Consider the following 13,036-nt stretch of genomic DNA (forward strand, 5'->3'; position numbering starts at 1 on the left):
TACGTGTGTTTTACATGTTTACATTAGAAAGCGTCACATGACGTTATTGTACACCCTTCAATGCTAAATGAGAAGGGATACATACCTTATATTTAACATCTCACAAGATTCACATAAATTATTGAACAGTCTATATTGAATATTAATTTGGCCTATATATACACATTTTCATCACATTTTTTGAGAAACAGTAGTTGCTATTTTGTTGAAACAGTTGGATTTATATGAAACTTTCACTAATGTTGTTGTCATATAATTGAAGATTGTCTGATGACAGTGCTGTCCTCATTTGGTTCCAGAATAGGGGTTGGGCCTGTGGGTTTCTAGGCCAGGATATCACTGACTTCCTGCACAACCTCGTCCTTAGTTGGAGGTACTTCAGCTTGGGATACATCTTGTCCAGCAGTATGAGAACGGCTACGTCCACCTTGTTAAGATGAAATCAAAGAGAGATTTATAACAACTTGCCACAATATAATGATGACAGGAATGCTAATGAATGTAAACAAATTAATTAAAGCATTTCCTAAACATTTATTTCATTGTATACCTTCTCATCCAGAAGCCTCTGCTGAACCATGAAAAAGGTCTGCCTTATTACACCGTTGACCGTTGCTTCACCAACGCCATTTCTTGTGCCGTTGGACAGCACAAACACTGTCTTTTCGCTGCTATGGACAGCATTGTGGAGGTTTTCAATGCAGGAAAGCCCAGGGATCCAGTCCCTCTCTTCTAAACAGAGAGAGAATCTTCTGTAGCCAGAGCTCTCCAAACGGACAACCAACTCATTGTAAACCCAGTCTCTCACGGCCTGGTTGTTTGTGTCAAATACCACGAAAGCATCATAGTGTTTTGGCGAGCAACTGGCAGAAGGATGCAGGTAGCCCTTACATCCTGCCCATAGGATCTGTAGGCAGTACCACACATCCCAGCCATACAGATGTCTTAACAGGGGCAGAGCAATAAATGCACATGTGAAGAGTGTACTTAAGAGGAAGGCCAAGCCACCATAGATCTCCTGACAGGAACGCTGGTCAATGGTCAGCACACTTTGACCCTGCAGGGACTCTGGGAATCCACAGTGGACAGCAGTGGTCATGTAAGGAATACGTGTGTTGCTGGTCCGCAGAAATCCCTCCAATTCTGAATTGTAACATTCACAGCTGAAAGGGTTATTATGTAGGGTAAGCAACTGAACAGAAGTGCCATTTATCAGCTGGAATGGGATTGACTGATGGTTCAACACTTTGAGAAAGTTGTCATTGAGATAGAGACACTGCAAAACGTTGGCTCGACTGAAGAACTTATCAGAAAGATTGCTTATCTGATTGTTACTGAGGTCCAAGACGGAAAGATTTTGTGGAAAATCTGTAACACTATTAGGTAGAGATGAAAGGTGATTTCCACTGAGATTTAGATGGTTAAGTTTGCCGAGACATGTGAGGTTCAGCCATGGAAAAGTAATGAGGTAATTATTGCTAATGCTGATGGCCTGAATGCTCACTGGTAGGTTACAGAGGATCCGTTGTTCGAATGAATGTAGCATGTTCTGAGAGATGTCCAAGTAGATTAATTTCTTGAGGTCCTGGAAGAAATGAATGTAGGTCTGGCCCTCTTTACCCCACATTGTATCTAGGTGATTCCCAGAAAAGTACATATACTTCACAGAGTTGCTGCTCAGTCGTGGAGTAATTCGCATTCCAATGCCATTATTTGCAAGATTTAAAACTTCCAGATTTTTGAGACTGCCGAACTCAAGACGATGACCCATGCCCATCATACGAAAGTGATACTCGTTGTGACTGAGGTCCAGTACCTTCAGAGTCTTGTTCAACTCACTGAATGCCTCTCTATAATATAGGTCAATTCTATTGTATGACATATCTAAGTAAACTAAGCTTTTCAAGTGACTGAAAAGTCTTCCTCTTAAAGCCTGGCTTGCATAATTGTAAGACATGTTTAAACACACAACCTTTTCCATACCATTGAAAACATCTTCGTGAAGGAAAATAACATTATTTTGAGAAAGATCAATTGTCAAGTTATTTCGGCAGAATTTCTGGTTGAAATACCACATTTCAAACACAACATTGTTAGGTGTTCTACAAGTCTCATTTTCAGTCTCAGTTTGATACATGTGTGCTGATACTAGTATCATGGGTGAATCAGAATAATCTTTAAAAACATTTGAATCCTGAGAGCCTTTTTCTAAAGATGACACATTGCAAGGGAGATAACTCAGTGTGTTCTGGGAGAGGTCTAATCTGGTGAGGGAAGGCAACATTCCCAGAGTACTCATATTGAAATAGCTGAGGAAATTCATGCGCATCTCCAGCTTTTTAAGTTGTTTAAGTCTGGACAGAACCACAAGGCTTTGTTCTGAAATTGTGCGGAAAAAGTTCCCGCTTAACAAAAGGGTTTTTAGATTTGAGACATTGCCCAGATGTGGTGAAAGGATCAGCTCAGGGAATATCCTTAGTGGTTGAAAGTTATAGATGAGGCTGATCCATGTTAACTGCTTTAGCTCTGTAAAGAAGGTACCATTACGGATGGTGTGGGCCAGGAAGTTGTCGGAGAGATCTAACCTCCCCAAATTTGTCAAAGGGAGAAAAAGACCCTTTGGAATATTGTTCAAAGAGTTTCCTCTCAAGATCAGATATCTAATAGAGCTGTTTTTTGCATAGAATGAGTTTGGGTGAAGCTGTAGGGAGGCATTGTTAGGGCAAGGTATACAACGTCGGGCTGCGTGGTCACAACGCTGACAATTCCATTCCAGATTTAGTTCCTCCAGGTTAGGGAAATGGGCGAATGCCCCTTCTGGAATCTCAGGTATTGTATTCTCTTTCAAGTCCAGAGCAATAAGTGACGCTGGCAACCTTTGTGGTAGTGATGTCAAATTGTTGTATCCCAGGGTTAGATTTTTTAAATGTGATAGCTCCTTGTAAACATCCTCATGGATGTTAAGTGGCTGGTAACAAGGGTTTTCATAATAACAGTTCATTGTGAGGAGAAGCTGCTCTAGATGTGGAGTTCCAAAAGGGATGATGATGTTGAAAATGCGGTTACACTCGAGATCCAGGACCTTAAGGCTTTCAGGTAACCAGGGTAACGTGGTAAGGCTGTTTCCAGCCAGATATAGATAAGTGAGGTTGTGCAGACTCTTGAAGGCATCCTTGTCTATTCTGACTCCACAGGGGAGGTCGTTTGTATTTTCAGAACTTCTAGGATCACAATTCCACGTCATTTTCAGAGTGATAAGATTTGGAATGCCAGAGAATTTATGCTGTCTCACTTCCCGTATCTTGGTGTGACTTAGGTCGAGAAACGTGACATTCATTGAAGTAAAAAAAGGGATGTCGTCGAGCGGCCTGTGAGTGCAGTATACCTCAGTACCGTTTTCATTATTGTCACATGGGAAAAACAGGGGGGTTCTTCCTCTCAATGAAGGGAGTTGGCTCAGTAATAGAAAAATCACTTTCTGAAAGATACCCTGAAAAGAAAAATGGGAAATAAGTTATAAATTGACTATTTCATCAGTGACTTCATTCTTGACTGGCGGTTTTGTATTGTATAAATAAGTAAAAAGAGCAGTATAATCAGTTATGGTCATTTTTCTATGTGACTTTCCAAAGGTGTAAAGAGAGGGTTACGTATGGAAAGCCATTTTCATAATTAATCGAAGTGCATTCCTATCATAATTTTAGACTAGTAAACATGTAATTACGGATATCAACAATTAGCATTATGACTAGAAACAATGCAATTGCAGGTATCCACAAATGTATTGTGGATATCTGTTAACGGTAATTTAATATACTTTTCTGGATATCCAAAAACAATAATATAATATATGAACATTAATAAGGGCCAAATAAGGCATAGGCTACAATCATTGTATTGTACACTTTATACACTGCATCTCCTCCTCAATCATCATTTATAATTTATATCTAATTGTTATATTGGTTAGTTTAATAGGCTACAGCAAATACATATATTAATATATTTAGCACCTTCAATTAGTGTATTTGGCTATGTGTGAATGCTCAGTTCAGATTGCATTTCGCTCTGCAAATTTTTTAGTGAGATGTAAATTAGGGTTACGCAATTTCAGCACAGGGAATTATCTTCCATTCTTTTTGTTAGGGTTATAGTCTTTGGCGTTCGAATCAGGTAAAAAAAAAAATCCTATATCATTAGCTTGGCATAATACAATTTGATAGATTAACAGTGAAAACAAAATATAAATTACATACCATTATTTCTTCTGGACTGATCTTAAAGCAGAGTCTGAGCTGTGTGACCGTGATAACAGCTATGCAGAAGTGAAACATGCTGGTTATGTCCTGCTATGTTACTCAGATTCCCTTTGAACCGCAATGGTGTGTGAAAAAAGGGAAGAGCACCCTGGGTTATTCAATGCAATTTATGGAAGATTATGGATGGGGAAGTTATCCCAAGATTATTTCCAAAAATAGGAAAGAGTGATGTCCAAGTTGGACATCACTCTTTCCTGAAAAACAGCGTCTTATTTCACCTCCAGGGTACCCTGATATCGTAGCCATTTATATGCATGATATCCACTGCTTTTATCTGTCTTAATCTAGACGTTCATGAAACCATCCGACTCTGTATCCACTTTGGGGAGTACTTGTTGCCCAAGTATAGACTACCGGCTACCTGACAAGTAGGGGAAACACAGAATTGAAATTAGCAGGCAAGCAATACATTAGAATCTGATATTTCTTCTCGTTATTTACTGAATTAAAAGTAGGCTACATGTTTTCCAATATGTTTGTTATCAACGAGGTTGTTACGAAGTCATTTGTAGCACATCTGTCAAAATGTATTGTGGCGAGCAGCAGCACGTCATAAAACTCTTGCGCCCCATACACCACTCGAGAGTTGCCTTTATTTGAACACACGCATTACACACAAAAACACATGGCTCAACAGATCGCCATGACCATCACACTGACGGTGTCGGACTAAATAACTAAATAAACTACAGCAACACTAACACACCCACAGAGACAAACCCCACACAATGTCTCTGCTGCAAAGGACTTAGGAGGGCGCCAGAGGTCCAACTTGCGATTGCTCCAAACCCCCCCAGGATCCGTTGCGGCACCCTGGACACGGCGACCACGCCCACGGTCGCCACCGTATGTTTTTATTCTTCCTACGTGTTTACGATCTTTATTCATTCATTGCACCGCGGCCGAACTGACAGCTGTCCGCTGGAACAAGCTGATCGTATTTTATACCTATAGGCTAATCTACATTTCAGTTGCAAAATCTGGGGATAACTATAACATTGATCATGGTAGGCCTATCGCAATTATAGACCTAGTGCATTTCATTACCCCACACAAATAAATTCGAAAAATAGCAAAAAATAAGTATCCCTTCTCTATAATGCATACTGAAGGAAGAATATACATGAATAGATTCTTCTTTCCTAGACAAGTTTATAGGGAGACACACATTTTGTCAGACCTGCCAAAATATGTATCCCCTACTTAAAACGGACACTGTCTGTCCTACCATCAAGTGCTTTATTTTACACATAATTCAGATCATTAATAATAACTATTGATAATATAAACATGTTTCCTCTTTCCTAGCCAAAATAATAGGGGAACACACATTTTATCAGACTACTTTCGACCTGCCAAAATATGTATCCCCTACTCAAAATGAACACTCTGTCCTACCATCAAGTGCTACCATCAACACGTTTCCTCTTCACCAGTAGTTAAGCCTTTTGAATCAGTAGTTAAGCTTTTTGAATCAGCAGTTAAGCTTTTTGAACCATTCGTTCAGCAGTAGTTAGCGGCTTGGAACGGCTAATCACACCACACCTGGTGGCATGTCATGGGACCTTTAAGCTTTTTGAATCAGTAGTTAAGCTTTTTTAATCAGTAGTGAAGCTTTTTGAGTTAAGCTTGTACCCTCTACTTAAAATGAACACTCTGTCCTACCATCAAGTGCTTTATTTTACACATACTTTCGATCATTAATAATAACTATTGAGAATATAAACATTTAAAGTTTCCTCTTTACTAGCCAAAGTAATAGGGGGGCACCAGTAGTTAAGACCATAATAGGTCCCATTTAAATACTGAATGATTCAAAAAGCTTAACTACTGGTGAATGAATGATTCAAAAAGCTTAACTACTGGTGAACGAATGGTTTGCGAAAGAGTAACAACTCAGTATGATGCATGACTTTGCATGAAGGTTGAAAGTACATAGGCCTACTGACAAAATGTTTGTCCCCTATAGCATTGGCTAGGAAAGAGGAAACATGTTTATATTTTCAATAGTTATTATTAATGATCTGAAGTTGTAGGGGATACAAGCTTAACTCAAAAAGCTTAACTACTGATTTAAAAAGCTTAACTACTGCTGAACGAATGGTTTGAAAAGCTTAACTACTGATTCAAAAAGCTTAACTACTGGTGTTCCCCTATTACTTTGGCTAGGAAAGAGGAGGAAACATGTTTATATTTTCAATAGTTATTAATGATCTGAAGTATGTGTAAAATAAAGCACTTGATGGCAGGACAGGGAGTGCTCATTTTAAGTAGGGGATACATATTTTGGCAGGTCGAAAGTAGGCCTATACAGTCTGACAAAATGTGTGTCCCCCTATAACATGTCTAGGAGAGAATAATCTATTCATGTATATTCTTCCTTCAGTGTGCATTATAGAGAAGGGATACTTATTTTTGCTATATTTCGAATTTATTTGTGTGGGGTAAAGAAATGCATTATAATTGCGATACCTACCTACCATGATCAATGTTATAGTTATATATCCGCAGATTTTGCAACTGAAATGTGGATTAGTCTATAGGAATAAAATACGATCAGCTGGTTCCAGCGGACAGCTGTCAGTTCAGCCGCAGTGCAATGAATGAATAAAGATCGTAAACACGTAGGAAGAATAAAAACATACATTTTGACAGATGTGCTATAAATGACAATTTTTATCGGGGGTAACTACATTGGCATGACACCGGCGCTTCCCCCCCCTCCCTTTTTTTCATGAATGAATACGAATACGGTTTGTTTGTAGGCCTACTGTGTATTAACGTAGATATTACACATTTTTGTGTGAGACCGGGTTGCCATGTGGGCAATCTGAGCACGTGCCCGGGGCCCCTGAGCATGAATGGCCCTCTGCGATGGGAGAAAAAGACGACACATCTAGGGCATAAATCTTGATAATTATCCAATCATTTGGATGATTATCAGTTTTAATCTTTATTCCATCCATTCCATTTGTTGTACACCTACAAATGTGCTTGGCTCTTGTATTGGACATTTCCATAAAATCCAAGACATATTGATCTGGGAACCCTTATTTATTATCCATAGTAACCATTTCACTGTTTACACCACGCATATTGCCCTTGAGGGGAACTGGGAACGCCTCGGCTGACTCAGACGCAGCAATACCACGAGCTACATCCTGAGATGGCCGAAAGGAGTAGTGAGTAGCGCTTCAACCTTTGTATATGCTTGTAGTGTTGTGTGGCCTCCCTGCTGAGACTTTTACGTTTATTTAGAGTTGCGTTGTCAATACAGTTCTAAGAATTTCCACCACTCTGGTCAAACAGTTTTTGCCAGCTTTTAACTAGGCAGCGATTTTTTTTTAGAGATTTAAGAAAAACATGAACATTTAACATTAGTTAGTGGCAGGGTAGGCTACTTTGTAACCCACTCACTGACTGTGTGGACTGTGAATGATTCTATGTTAAGTGATCTTTTGGAGACCAATGACTTTTTTTTTTTCAATGACAATGGCTCAGCATCTGCTCCCAAACAGCAGGATCAGGCAGACAAACATTTTCCATGCACCTGCACATATAGACAATGAAATCAGGGTTTCAACCAAGAACCTTCTTGCTGTGAAGAAACATTGCTAACCACTGCGCCACTGTGCCACCAAAAAGTTATACTTGAAAATATACATACTAGAGGCTAAAAGTCTACTTGAGAACATACATATATTCATAGGGTTTAATTAATATTAAACAATGCCGAGAGCATTTGGACTCCTCCATGTTATTATTGCAGTTTTTTAGCCACATTAATATCTTGTACATACTGGCTGTGCAGGTTGCTAGGTAACGAGGTGATGTTGTCCTGGCCATAGCTTATAGAGCCTTGATAGTTCACCAGGATGAAACTCAAGTCTTTACAAACCGCTTTAACAAACCTCCCGTAAGTAAGACTCCAACACTTATTTGTACCGAAATCTATACTTTAACTGTTAACAGGTAGGACTAATAATAATCGAAACAGGTATTTTTAGACATTTGTTATACTTGAAAATATACATACTAGAGGCTAAAAGTCTACTTGAGAACATACATATATTCATAGGGTTTAATTAATATTAAACAATGCCGAGAGCATTTGGACTCCTCCATGTTATTATTGCAGTTTTTTAGCCACATTAATATCTTGTACATACTGGCTGTGCAGGTTGCTAGGTAACGAGGTGATGTTGTCCTGGCCATAGCTTATAGAGCCTTGATAGTTCACCAGGATGAAACGCAAGTCTTTACAAACCGCTTTAACAAACCTCCCGTAAGTAAGACTCCAACACTTATTTGTACCGAAATCTATACTTTAACTGTTAACAGGTAGGACTAATAATAATCGAAACAGGTATTTTTAGACATTTGTGCTCCAAAAGTAAATGAATCTGTACAGTAACGTGTCCAGCTCCACAGGTAAGTGCTTAACTAACTAGAGATCATTGTCACTCCACTCTTGGTGTCATTAACTAATGATAAGAAATAAACCAATAAAGGAATACTATATCTATGAATATATATATATATATATATATATATATATATATATATATATATACAACTTAGAATGGCGATCATTACATCATCTAATTTCATGATAAAGGCTATTATTGCCCACGAGGCATTCTACAAAATACCATACAATGTATTACAATGTATCTCTAAATATAATATTTATTATTAGTTATTAGTTAGTAAGTACATTTTCAGTGAGCATGAAACACACATCTTCTCCTCAAGAAGTAAAAGAGCAAAGGCCATCCCACATAGTACAAACGAGTTGAGGAGCCACAATCACTGAATGGAGCTGAATAGTAAAAAAATTTATACAAAAGCTATTCATCTCCATGCAAGTTCAAACATGAGCAGCAGATACAGATTTGTGTTAAATTATTTATTTTCCAAAGAATATCTACAACAGAACAATCCAGGCATCATAAAGGACGAGTATATACTCCAGTATTTCTGAAAAAAATGATGTTGGTATTTTTTTTTTACAATTACGGTTTATAATGTTTGCCATATCTACAAGCAGAGCGAAGTCCCATCCTACTTTGACAAACTGTTAATACAATTTGATAAAAAATACCAATACACAGTATGCATACATCTTGAGATAAGGCAAACTGAATAAATAGACTGTGTGTGTAAAGTGAAATGGTCCCCAAAACATGTAGCCATATGCTTGACTATCATGTAGTACAAAAAATAAAAATTTCACCTTAATATCATGAAATTGACACAAATGATTGAACACAGTTGGATTACATTTGAATTTATTTTCACCATTTAGATTTTAAATGCAGCCCTTCTTTTCCTTGAAGAGATTAGTTTCAGTTGAGTCAGTGGAACCTCCTTAAATAATATATCTTCAGTATTATCTGTATAATTGTATAAAAGTGACAATAAATATTGTCAAAATGTTTTTAAATTGTTCTTCCTATATTGATCTGACAGTCAGTTGTTGATTACATGCAGACGTTGATACAACTACTAGGCTACTTCAATATACACTGAATCATAACGCAAGTTAGACATTATGATGTTCTGGACCTTTGCTTGAGGACATTTTCTCTAACTGGACCTATTTGAATTTTAGTTTAATACCCCTGTCCTAGACCATCAAGTTTGCATTTATTTTTGTTTATTTATTTGTTGTATGTTGCCTCTGTGAAGCGCTTTGAGTGCGAGAAAAGCGCTATACAAGTCCAATTTATTATTATTATTATTATTATTATTATTATTATTATTATTATTATTATCTCTACTGGACTGATGTTGAAGTGGAGACACAACTGTTGGTCCTGACAGCTCTGCAGAAGTGAAAGACGATGGTTTGGTCACGTTACCAAGATTCCTCATTACATTGACTATTACAGCATATTAATGATTATTTGTAAAAATGTATTATTTTGTTTTGAACATTTTGAACATTTTGTTTATTCAATGCAATTTATGGAAGCTTGTGGCCAAAGGCCATTGCTAAGAATTAAGACAATGTAGAGAAATTAAGAGAGCATACAACTTTAATATCATAGATAGTTTATAAGACATGTATTTATCAGAAATAGGTTCTTTCTTACTTAGCATTCTGGTGAAGACTGAGAAAGCAAAGACAGTTATTGCGTTCAGTTAAAATAAAATGAGGTAATTTAGGTACTAGATTAGTTTTCTGATATTTAGATCACACACAGATCAATTTACCATACAAGCATTTAACCAAAATCTGAAATTCCTTCTCATTACTGATTCCTTTGACAGGGATGTGAACTGCAGCCTGCTTGAGTTTGTGCATTCAAAGGACTGCACTGCGAGCTCTGTTGCTTGAGACATTAAAATCATACTAATACACAACTAATGTTAGCTCTAATCATAAGAGTAATCATTAAAGTACAAATCAAAAAGAAGTCATTGTTATCTACAAAGCTGAAGGTTGTAGCTTCAAACATTTTTGATGTAGTTAACGCTTTAGATGTAGTTATCTCCCCCCCACACAAAAATGCTGATCAGGAAAGAAATACTGCATTGCCTCACTGTAGCTAGTGTAATGTAGTTATTAAGTGTAATGATACGAAAGCGATCATCTAATGAAGTCTAATAAACTGTTGCTGTCTCTGTATATCTTTAGTCATACATAATAGTAAAACAAAATTGAAAAAAATGTATGGATCCCTACGCACAAGGAGATTCCGCAGAAGTTTATTTTTGCTTTGCTTCCCCCGAAAGGTTTATTTTATATACAATTAGTTTGTACAATCATGACAAATGAATACTACTTTAAATGTTTTTGAAGTGTGAATGTATCAATGAAGTAGAAGGAAGACGAAAAAGATTTTCAAAGACTACTAAAACGGTCAACATGAGGTTGACCATAGACAACCTACAGAAAGGAGCAAATGCAGAATGACAGAATGAGTAAGATAGAAACATCTGGTTTCTGTTTGAACACTTGCCTGCTGTGTGTACAAGCCTAAAGGCACACGTTTCTCTCTCCATCACACTGGAAATGGAGAAGTTTGGATGGGAATTAACTTCCTTCAACTTAACAATGACAAAACAGAAGTCATTATTTTTGGCCCTTCCAAATCTAAGGCCCCTCTCACGCCCAACCTAAGTATTCTCTCCCCCTACATCAAACCCCACACCAGAAACCTGGGTGTCATCTTTGACTCAGACTTTAACAAGCAAATTGCTGCTGTAGTCAAGAGCAGTTTTTACCAGCTCTGAGTCATTGCTAAGATGAAACCCCATTTAACATTTCACAATCTGGAAAAAGTAATCCACGCTTTCATCACATCACGGCTGAATTACTGCAACTCCCTTTACCTAGGACTCCCTCAATCACTCCTCTCTCGCCTTCAGCTGGTCCAGAACTTCGCAGCAAGGCTGCTGACTGGATCCAGAAAGCAGGATCATATTACCCCCATCCTAGCATCCCTCCACTGGTTGCCCATCCACCACGGAATTGATTTTAAAACCCTACTTATGGTTTTTAAAGCCCTAAATGGTCTGGCCCCGCCCTACATTACAGAGCTCAGCCATCACTGCTCAGCTCCCAGGTCCCTTAGATCATGTAGCATGGGTCTCCTGCACGTTCCACGCACTAGATTAAAACTTTTGCTGTGGCTGCACCGCTCCTTCCGTCATCATTTAAAAAAAAAAAAGGCTCAAAACACACCTCTTCTCCCTGGCCTTTCCTCCCCTTTTATGTTGTTATTTTTATGTTTTTCATATAATATAAAGTGGTCTGTGTTCTTTTATATGCCTTTGTTTGCACCATGTACGGCCCTTTGGCCAGTGAAAACTGTTTTCAAATGTGCCTTATAAATAAATTTTTCTTAGTAAGTGAAACCACCCAAGTTTTATATATAATAAGTATGGGATAATGTAAAGCGAGCCAGTCATCATTGTGAAATAAACCCAGACAGGACGATGCAGGATCTTGAAGCCCCCTAAAGGAGTTTAGTCCAGTGGTTTAGTCTAGATTTTGTAGTGGGTACTGGGTATACTCTCCTGGAACCGTCACCTTATCGTGGTGGAGAGGTTTGCGTGTCCCTGTGAACCTGAGGGCTGTGTTGTCTGGAGCCATGTGCTCCTGGTAGGGTCTTCCATGGCAGAGTGGTCTCAGGTGAGGGGCCAGACTAAGAATGGTTCACAAAGACCCCATGAAAGAACAAGAAAGAGGACGAGAGACCCTGCCTGGAGGAAGCCCGGGGCCCCCGTCTGGAGCCAGGCCCAGACGGAGGGCTCGCCGGCGAGTGCCTGGTGGCCGGGTTTGCCACGGAGCCCGGCCGGGCTCAGCCCGAACAAGCTACGTGGCACCCCCCTCCTCTTCGCCCTGTGGGCCCACCACCTGCAGGGAGACCCGCTGGGGTCGGGTGCGCTGCCACATGGGTGGCAGTGAAAGTCAGGGGTCCCGACGGACCAGACCCGAGCGGCAGAAGCTCGCTCTGGGGACGTGGAACGTCACCTCACTGTGGGGAAAGGAACCGGAGCTTGTGAGGGAGGTGGAGCGCTACCAGTTAGATCTGGTGGGGCTTACCTCTACGCACAGTCTCAGCTCTGGTACCGTACTCCTGGATAGGGGTTGGACTCTATTCTTCTCTGGAGTTGCCCAGGGCGTGAGGCGCAGAGCGGGTGTGGGGATACTCATAAATCCCCGGCTGAGCGCCGCGGTGTTGGAGTTTACCCCGGTGGACGAG

The 13,036-nt window shown here is 39.3% G+C and overlaps 1 protein-coding gene across 1 annotated transcript; it reads right to left on the bottom strand.

The window, feature by feature from the left end:
• Window positions 1–4,302, bottom strand: LOC311360025 (toll-like receptor 9). Its single transcript, XM_084480103.1, has 3 exons — window positions 4,257–4,302; window positions 551–3,490; window positions 1–427 (listed from the first exon to the last, which is right to left on the bottom strand). Exons 1-3 carry the CDS (start codon window positions 4,257–4,259, stop codon window positions 221–223), a joined length of 3,150 nt encoding a protein of 1,049 aa, XP_084336229.1. The 5' UTR covers window positions 4,260–4,302; the 3' UTR covers window positions 1–220.
• Between the last annotated feature and the right edge of the window lie 8,734 nt (window positions 4,303–13,036).

The sequence above is a fragment of the Micromesistius poutassou genome, assembly GCF_964030765.1.
Source record: "Micromesistius poutassou genome assembly, chromosome: 15".
Lineage (NCBI taxonomy): Eukaryota > Metazoa > Chordata > Actinopteri > Gadiformes > Gadidae > Micromesistius > Micromesistius poutassou.

Bases quoted from the DNA above. Each gene is read 5' to 3' on its own strand.
- LOC311360025 (XM_084480103.1), bottom strand. The intron at 428-550 runs GTATACAATGAA...CATCTTAACAAG, and splicing joins AGAGGCTTCTGGATGAGAAG to GTGGACGTAGCCGTTCTCAT.